The 10244-nt window shown below is 38.3% G+C and overlaps 1 protein-coding gene across 1 annotated transcript; it reads left to right on the top strand.

Annotated features, from left to right (window-relative positions):
• Positions 1–303: 303 nt before the first annotated feature.
• Positions 304–9930, top strand: LOC143594652 (uncharacterized). Its single transcript, XM_077073912.1, has 17 exons — positions 304–480; positions 590–653; positions 808–916; positions 1182–1244; positions 1337–1440; positions 1537–1603; positions 1677–1748; positions 1847–2008; positions 2089–2162; positions 7764–7861; positions 7936–8043; positions 8120–8214; positions 8306–8440; positions 9209–9256; positions 9355–9469; positions 9545–9645; positions 9721–9930. Exons 1-17 carry the CDS (start codon positions 408–410, stop codon positions 9808–9810), a joined length of 1578 nt encoding a protein of 525 aa, XP_076930027.1. The 5' UTR covers positions 304–407; the 3' UTR covers positions 9811–9930.
• Positions 9931–10244: the final 314 nt, after the last annotated feature.

Genomic DNA, 10244 nt, shown 5'->3' with positions numbered 1-10244 from the left:
GGAATGGGTTTAGGGGTTAGAACATGTCCAAGTTGGAACGGGTCAAAACGGATTTGAATAGATCGAACCCGAAAAAATCAATCAAAATGAAACTTAAAAACTGAAACTGAACAGAAATGAAACTGAAAAAACCGACCGAAACCGAAACAAAAACTGAAACTGAAAAAAAAAACCCATAAAATTTATTTGGGCCGTGGGTCAGGCCCGATGGTCTTTTACCGGGCCTTGTTTCATAAAATACAAATTCCGGGTCAACTAAACGGATCCCCCGCATCCGTCGAAACTGGAACTTTGAAGCGGTGGGTTTTTGGCTTATTTTGCACGAAACGAAACAAGTGTAAGTGTGTGTTTAATATTAATAATCGGTTTTCATACTTGAGTATCATCTTGTTGGTTGTTGTTAGGAAATGGAGGAAGAATATTCTCTGGTTGATACCTCCAAGCTGCTTCAAGCAGCTTCTGACTTCTCCTTTAATCCTGGTTACTTCAGCTTAATAATAATAATAATAATAATAATAATAATAATAATAATAATCACTCATTCACTCTGCTTATTTGATTATTTATTGACGTTTGTTTTGATGCTCAGGTACTCGTTCCGAAGCTGCTGTGAAGCAGTTTCTTGATCAGTTTCCTCTTCCTCTCATTATCAGGTTATCTCTTCATTTTGTTTTAATTGTAACTTAATTCATTCAATTTGAAATTGTTGACATCAAAGGTGCATGTGAAGTTAGTTAGTTAGTTAGTTAGTTAGTGTTTTATTTATTTATTTGTTAAGAAATTAATGGATTTTATGTTGAATTGAAGTGCTTTGCAAACCAAAGGAGATGTACCTGGTTTAGAAGATGCACTGATTGATTGCTTAGAGAAAATATTTAGAACAAAATATGGTGCCTCTCTCATCCCACATTTCATGGTATGCTTGCTTCATTTTGTCTTACTTTTTTTTAGTTATAAATAATCATTTAACATTCATGAAAACAAGTTAACAAGAATCACTAGATATCAGAGATCCAAGTGTCGAGTTTCATAAACAAATTTTCTTAAGATTCATGTTAGTTTGTTAATCTAAATGACATTTGGTCACAGTGGATTTATGCGATTAAAATTTGTTCTATAGAAACAAATTTGTTCTATATAAACATTTGGTCATGTTTATATTTACTTTTATTCTTGTTTAGCCTTTCATTGTGGTTGGCCTTCAAGCGAATTCTCAGAGAGTCAGAGCTTTATCATGTAAAACGGTAACTACTATTTAACATTTGCTGTTTCTGCTACATAAATTTACATTTTGTGTAGTTTGCTATATGATCAAAGCTTACGTTGTTAATCTTAGATTTCTAGCCTTTTGGAGCATCTTGAAGATAATACTGGTTTAGCTACTTCATTGATCAAAGAGAATGACGTGTACCCGCTTTTGCTTAGTTGTCTCATCGATGGGTATACTCTAAAATTGTTGCTTTTCTTTTTCAGCCATCCTATATTTCTAATTTAATTCTCAAATCTTAATTTTTATTTGATATTGTTATTCTTTAGTGATGAGCAAGTGGCTGTTGCTGCAACTGATGCAATCAAGAATATAGCAGTATCTCAACAGGGGATAGTGAGTTCAACTTTCTTTCTGATTTAAATATAATATAACTTCAATCTCATATTGTATTTGTATGTATTTGTAGGAAATCATATTCCCGTCCACTCCCAATGATACTACAGATATCACAAAATTAGCATCAAAATGTTCATCACTGGTATGATAGTTTTTACATATGTTGATATTAGTATGTGTAACCTTTGTTAAAACTTAAAAAGACATTTATTTGATAATTAGTTTTAAAATTTGTTTTAGGGTCGGGTTCGAGTATTGGCATTAGTAGTTAAGCTATTCTCTGCTTCAAGGGCAGCTGCAAAATTAGTTTACAACTCAAATCTTTTAGGTCTTTTGGAGGCAGAAATTCACAATGTTAATGATACACTTATAACTTTAAGTGTTTTGGAGCTATATTATGAGGTTTTTCATCATTGTCCATTTTCTTATTTCATTTTATTTTCTATCATTAGTTTTGTTTAATCTTGTGTTAATTTATGAAGTTGGCTGAGGTCCAGCATGGAGTGGAATATGTTCTCCAGACCAATATATTGCAGTTACTTATATCCATAATAAGGTACTTGCATTCTAAAATAACCTTGAAGCTAGATTTTATCAAAATCCGTCTGTATACGAACCGAACGTTCGGTAAATCGTTTGGCGGAAAGTTCGTATATTTAATAAGCTATCAGACACAAATGCATGCCCCGTCCGTTCATTTATGTTTGTTTACGTTTTGTCACGTTCATTCATTTCATTTTTTATGCTTGTTTGTTTACGTTCATATATATTTGTCAGTTTACGTTTGTTAATATATTCATTTATATTATACATTATAGGTCAATTATATTTTAATCTAGTTTTAATTATTTTTAGGCCCAACACGTTCGCATATACTTCTAATTAGCTCAGTTATGTTCGTTTGTTTATACTGTTAGCGAACGAACATAAACAAATACGTTCATTTGTTAATGTTAATTGTATTAAGTTAGGGTTTTAGCCCATATTGTTGGCTAAAGCCCATGGGCCTTTTATGGGTTGTTAGCTAGGGTTTAGTTGTGTATATATAGATGTAGTTGCTTATGTATTTCTCACACCTTCAAGTAATAAACATTACTTCACTACAACCATTTCTTTTCATGGTATCAGAGCTACGGCTCTCGATCCAAACCCTAGCCGCCACTTAATCTGAACCGAACCAGCCGGTCCTAGATCTGAAACCGAACCCGTCTACCTCCTGTCCAGATCTCGTAATCCTTTTTCGAGAGATATTCCGCCGTCACCGCCTCTCCCACTGTCACCATCACCCTCCGATTAGCAAACCCTGAAAATCCGACGCCGATCCGCCGCCGCACGCGCCCCCACGCGCCACCTGAAGACCGCCGCTGCCACCCACGCGCCGCCGCGTGACGGCGCGTGTACCATCCTCCGGCCGCCGTATTTTTTCAGGTTACTTATCTTTTGCTTCCGCACCACCCTGTGTTAGTTTTTCAATTCGGGATCGTTTAGTTTTTCAGTCTCAGTTCGCGTGTGTATTTGTTCGGATAAACTTTCAGATCCAATGGCTGATAAAAAGGCTTCAGAAAATTAGATTGCTCCAGGTATTATTAATTATTCAGCTGTTCTTCGCATTCCGATCAAACATGACTCAAAAAATTGGGGTTCGTGGAGTCTCTTTGTCCAAAAGGGTCTTGAAAGTATGGACAAAGACGATCATCTCACTAAACCACCCCCGGACCCGATTACCAAAGAATGGAAAATTGATGATAGCGGAATCTTAATGGCCCTATGGAATGCTATGGATACACAAATCCTTACTATTGCTCAGAACTTTTCCACCGTAAAAGAAATATGGGATCACCTCTCTTCATCCTTTTCGGCTAAGGAGTCTATCTCTCATGCTTATTCTGTGGTTCAAGCCTATGGTCGGGCCGAGCAAGGTGATTCTACATTTACCGACTATTTCACACGATTTTGCAAACTCCGGGATGAGCTTCGCACTATGTTTCCACCCACTACTGATTTGAAAATTCAGGAGGAGCGAAACGCCAAGATGGATGTCATGACCTTCATTGCCGGGATATCACCTAAGTATTCAAGCGCCCGACCCCTACTGTTGAGCAACTCCGCTGCTACATCTTCAGTTGCATCAACCTTTCACCTGTTACGGGAAATGTATGGTCCTGGTGCAACTCTACCTCCTACTGATACATCGGCTATGTATACATCTACTGGTCGGGGTACTGGTCGAGGTTCTCATATGACCCACAAAAAGAGTATTGGACGGGGCGGTGGTCTTGTTTGTCATTATTGCAAGGAACCAGGTCATACGAAATGGGACTGCCCGAACCGCCCTCCTGGAAGTCAAGCCACCTCCTCGTCCCAAAGCTCGTTTGGCTGCCGCTGGTGAGACTTCAGGTCCAACCGCCACTCCCACCTACACAGTTAGCGAAGAAGACTATTGTCGTCTCCAGCAGCTTCTAGCCTCTCAGACTCCTGCTTCTGTTCCTGCTCCATGTGCCAATACGGCCGATTCAGGTACGCTTCCTAGTCCTTCATCTTGGATTATTGATTCAGGTGCCACTCATCACATGACTGGGAACTCGGGTATTCTGTCCAACCTTAATAAAATCTCCCACCAACCTGTTCGACTGGCTGATGGGTCTTCCTGTCCTGTACTGGGGGTTGGATCCATTAACACCTCATCCAACTTAAACCTCTCGTCTATTCTATATGTTCCTAAATTTCCCGATAACCTTTGTTCGGTAAGCCAACTTACTAAACAACACAATTGCTCTGCTAAATTTTATCCTACTCACTGTATCTTTCAGGAACTAGGGACGAATCGTCTGATTGGCACAAGTTTTGAATCTGGAGGCCTCTACCGCTTAATCTTCCCGTCAGGTCCTACATGTTCTACAGCAACTGCTTCAGTCAAGGAGGACCACTGTCGGTTAGGTCATCCCTCTACAGCGGTTATGAGGCAAATGCGTCCAGATTTACCACTTTCGTCTTTTAATTTTCATTGTGAGTCGTGTCAACTTGGTAAACATACCAGGCGTCCCTATTCCCCTAGAGTGTCTAATCGAGTCAGTTTTTGTTTTGAACTTTTGCATTCTGATGTATGGGGGCCTTGCCCTACCAAATCTACTTTGGGTTTTGAATATTTTGTTAGCTTTATTGATGACTATTCTCGCACTACTTGGATTTATTTGATGAAATCTCGTAGTGAAATTTTTTCCATATTTCAAGAATTTAATGCTTATGTTCAAAACCAATTTAACACCACCATTAAAACTTTCCGATCCGATAATGCTAAGGAATATTTTTCCACCGATTTTTCTTCGTACTTGAAAAACAACGGTATTATTCATGAATTATCATGTGCATATACATCTCAACAAAATGGTGTGTCCGAACGCAAAAATCGTCACCTATTGGATTTTGCCCGCACACTCATGATCCAATCACGTGTCCCTCATCGTTTTTGGGGAGATGCCGTTCTCACAGCTGCATATCTGATTAACCGTATGCCCACACCCGTTCTTCATGGTAAAACACCGTTTTCTGTACTATGTCCCATTGGTACTCCTTTTCCTCTTGCACATAAAGTCTTTGGTTGCGTTGCCTATGTTCATGACCATCGTCCGAAAACAATCAAACTTGATCCCCGAGCCCTTCGTTGTATCTTTGTTGGTTACTCACGGGTTCAAAAAGGGTATCGGTGCTATAGCTCATCTCTTCACCGATACTTTACTAGTGCCGATGTCGCTTTTAATGAGCCCTGTCCTTACTTTCCTGAGTGTTCCACTCCTGTTTCTGACCCATTTCCTGACCTCGATATACCCACATCTCCCTTCATCCCCACCATTCCTGTGTCAGTTCCTTCTACCGATCCAATCTCTACTGATTCTGACCCACCGACAGAATCTCCGCCACTGCTTTTCACATATGCTAGGCGAGGTAGGGGTCAAACATCAGCGACTCTTGGATCACACCCTGGCCATGACCCCGAAATACCCTCCGATACTCCGCCTACATCTGAGCAATCCACACCTCTCACTACTACATCCTTACTCGATCCACCAACCTCTGATACACCCGTTTATGATCCTCCTGGTGCCCCACTTCCCGATATACCTATTTCCTTTCGCAAGGAACCCCGGACATGTACTCGTTACCCAATTCAGGACTATGTTGCCTACACCCACCTATCTCCTGAATCTCATGCGTACACCACTACCCTTGATTCCTACCCGATTCCTAAAAATGTGACGAGCGCTCTCGCTCACCCAGGATGGAGACAGGCTATGGAAGATGAATTTGGGGCTCTAAAGTCCAATCATACATGGGATCTTGAAACACTTCCTAAAGGGAAGCGTATTGTTGGTTGTCGTTGGGTATTTACGGTTAAACTACACCCGGATGGCTCCCTACACCGCTTAAAGGCTCGGTTGGTTGCAAAAGGGTATTCTCAGGCATATGGCATTGATTACGATGAAACTTTCTCTCCGGTGGCTAAAATGCCATCTGTCCGTATTTGTATCGCTCTTGCTGCCATTAATCATTGGCCGCTCCACCAGCTTGATGTCAAGAACGCCTTTCTTAATGGTGTTCTTGAGGAGGAGGTATATATGGAGCAGCCCCCAGGGTTTGTCGTTGAGGAGGAGGCCTCGAAAGTTTGTAGACTACGTCGTTCTCTATATGGTCTTAAACAGTCTCCCAGGGCATGGTTTGGTCGATTCTCTAGTGTTATGGGACAGTTTGGGATGACTCGGAGTGCCTACGATCACTCTGTCTTCTTTAGACACCAGAAAGGGAAGACGATTATCGTAGTTGTTTATGTGGATGACATTATAATCACAGGTGATAACGAGGTCGGGATTTCCGAACTCAACCAGTTTCTTCAGTCTCAGTTTCAGGTCAGCGACTTAGGTCGATTGAGGTATTTCCTTGGCATAGAAGTATCCCGCTCTCCACAAGGAATACTTCTCTCCCAACGAAAGTATGTTCTTGATATGTTAACTGAATGTAGCTTACTGGGTTGTAAACCTGTTGATACCCCAATGCTTCCTACAAAGAAACTCCTCCCAAAGGAAGGAGATCCAATGAAAGATCCTGAGCGATACAGACGGTTGGTTGGTAAACTTAATTATTTAACCGTCACACGACCGGATATCTCCTTTACTGTCAGTGTTCTGAGGCTACACCATACACCGGTCACTGGGATGCTGCCCTTCGTGTCTTAAGATATCTTAAGACCTCACCTGGCTTGGGTATATTATACTCCGATCAGGGTCATTGTCGTGTAGGTGCCTTCACGGAAGGAGATGGTCGGATATCAGGGTTCTCAGATGCAGATTGGGCAGGTTGTCCAATTTCTCGACGATCTACCACCGGATATTGTGTTTGTTGGAGGAAACCTTGTATCATGGAAGAGTAAGAAACAACACACGGTTTCCCGGTCGAGTGCCGAATCGGAGTATAGAGCCATGGCAGATGTAACATTAGAGATGACATGGGTTCGTCGTCTTCTCAGAGAGCTCGGGGTTGTTTCTAATGACTTGATGAGGTTATACTGTGATAATCAGTCAGCTATTCACATAGCTAAGAATCAAGTATTTCATGAGAGGACAAAACATATTGAGGTCGACTGCCACCTTATCAGAGATCGGGTAGTAGGCACACAAATTGATCCTCCTTCCATTCAACCAGTTCATGTGAAGACAAATTTTCAGCTAGCAGACATTCTAACTAAACCGCTCCGGAAAGCTCAGATAGATTTTATTTGTAACAAGTTGGGCATGATTAACATCTATGCTCCAACTTGAGGAGGAGTGTTAATTGTATTTAGTTAGGGTTTTAGCCCATATTGTTGGCTAAAGCCCATGGGCCTTTTATGGGTTGTTAGCTAGGGTTTAGTTGTGTATATATAGATGTAGTTGCTTATGTATTTCTCACACCTTCAAGTAATAAACATTACTTCACTACAACCATTTCTTTTCAGTTAAAAAACAAACACGAACATGAAAATCTCGCACATTTAGCTGTTTGTGTATGATCATTTATTTGTTAAAAGTTAAAAGAACTAACGCGAACATGCTCTGTTCGTGTTTGTTTACAAGCCTATCCATTCATATCATCAGTTTTTATTTTTTGTTATATAATATTTGTACAGAAATTCTTCTGCTGAGTCAATGTTGAGATCGAGGGCTATGATGATAAGCGGCCGACTTTTATCTAAGGAGAATATTCTCACGTTTATAGACGAATCTGGTATCCTTATTTTTTGTACATATTTAAATAGTTTGTAAATTATCAGCTGATTGATTTCATTTATTGTAATGTAGGTATTAAAGCTGTAATCTCAGCCATTGATGAAAGGCTTTCATTACAAGATAGTCAAGATGCAGATGAATATGAATGTGCTCTTGAAGCATTCGGTCAAATAGGGTCATGTAAGCAATTTAACGTTTTTATTAAAATAGTAGTTTTGTGAATATAAACATGCTTTTGTTTATTTTAATGCTTTAGCATCGCAAGGAGCTGCATTGCTACTGTCAAACACATCTGCTGCTAAACGTGTTGTTAATGCTGCATTTGACTTGCATGGCCGTGGAAGACAATTGGTTTGACTTTTGTCTTCTATAAATATGTTACAAATTTACTATTATACCCTTTGTTTTTACGATGTGTCATGAGTGTTGATTTGGAAAACAGGCTGCTTTGCATTCTCTTGGAAATATTGTTGGAGAAACACGACCCGAAAACAAATTGCTGAATTCTGATGCTGAGGAAGCCCTGCGTAGATTAATTTATGAAACAGCATCTAACTCTCCAAAGCTTATACCATCGGTTAGTTTTTTAACCATCTTAAATATTAGGTATACATTCATAATAACATATTTACCCAACAAAAAATCATAATATCAAACAGTTAACCCATTTTCTAATTTATGACATTTATACTGTTTCATTAAAACTTGCATTAGGATATGAGTCTGTAGTAGTGAGGAGAAAGAGAAAGGTAATATGGTCATATTATAAATTACATTTAAAGAAATGGGTAAATATCAAGTACCCCATTTTCAACTTTCTAACATTTATACCATTCTATTAAAACTTACATCAGGATACTAGATTTGGTGTAATGAGAAAGAGAAGGGTAATATGTTAATGCTATAAATTACATTTAAAGAAATGGGTAAATAACAAATATACAAATTATCAACTTTATGACATGTATACCCTTCCCTTAGAACTTGCTTTAGGGTATGAGAGTTTGGAGTGCAAGGAGAAGGGTCATATGCCATATTATAAGTTACATATAAAGAAATGGGTAATAATATATATAATATCAAACCCATTTTGTAATTCATGACATTTATACCTTTCTTATGAAACTTGCATTAGAATACGAGAGTGTGGAGTGTAAGAAGAAAGTGAAGGATAATATGGTCATATTACGCATTACATTTACCGAAATGGATAAATATGTAATTTGAGTATGTTGAATGCGTATAGTTGATGTTAATTTTTTAAATTACATAAATAAAATATGTGGAATTACTAGAGACTATTATTTGCCTTTATAAATAACAATATTTTTGTTGTCATCTGCAGGGTCTCATTCTATCAATTCTTAAACTTGAGTCTGAGTTTCGGATTGCGGTGAGATATTTTATCGTCGTGTAATAATTTCTGAATACTTTATATCTAATATGAAACATGAAATTATGTTGAAGCTTTGATTTGCAAATGATTTTCAGGGCTATAGGTTGATTACGGGACTGTCTGCTAGACCATGGTTCTTGATGGAGATTTGCTCAAGACAAGAAATAATAAATATAATCACAGATTCATACACAGAAACAACTAAAATAGGTACTATTATTATATTTAATTTTAAATCAAGAAAATTATATTTAAAATTTGTTCTTTTTCTTATTGTATTTTCAGGTATGGAAGCACGATTCAGCTGTTGTGAAGCAATATATAAATCTCTTGCATCATCGTCCAAATTTCTGAGTGATCCCGCACTTTCTGGGGTTGCAGAAAAGGTTTGTTTCCGAATTTAAGTTTTAAAATAATACATTTTTTTTTATATTTTAGTCTTCACATAATTTTTAATGCAGCTGCTGGAAGCTATCAAAAAAGGTCCTTATCTTGCAAAAGGACGAAAACACGAAGCCCGACCTGAAGTTGCAACCGCTGACAGATTTTAGGTTTGTTGATATCAAGTGGTTGCACTTTACTGTAAGAACTAACTGTTTGAATATTTTTCTTTTTGTAAGAATGTAGTAACGAAATGAACGGTCGCAGTATTATATTATCGGTGTTTGAATCTACTAAAGTAAGAACTAGAATTCATAAACTGATTATGAAACATAACACTAATTTATTCTCTTTAACAACTAGGGACTAAAAAGCATTACTTGTTAATCTTCTTTGCGTGTGTTTATGGGTTTTATCCGACTTTGACTTATAATTGTATAACGGCTGTTCATAGTTCATGGAATTCATCTGGATCTTAATACCATAAGTATCATCAGTCATCACTGATGCATGTTCATGTACACTTTTAACATGACCAGTTCACATTCAGTATACTCAATTTCTTATGAGCACCATTAGCCCATATAATTTCACAATGAGTGGA

Source organism: Bidens hawaiensis, unplaced genomic scaffold (assembly GCF_021521415.1).
Source record: "Bidens hawaiensis isolate Kalapana, Puna unplaced genomic scaffold, B.hawaiensis_p1.1 tig00044041_1, whole genome shotgun sequence".
NCBI classification, from domain to species: Eukaryota; Viridiplantae; Streptophyta; class Magnoliopsida; order Asterales; family Asteraceae; genus Bidens; species Bidens hawaiensis.
Note: the sequence above shows the minus strand (reverse complement) of the source record. Positions and strands in the feature narration are given on the sequence as shown.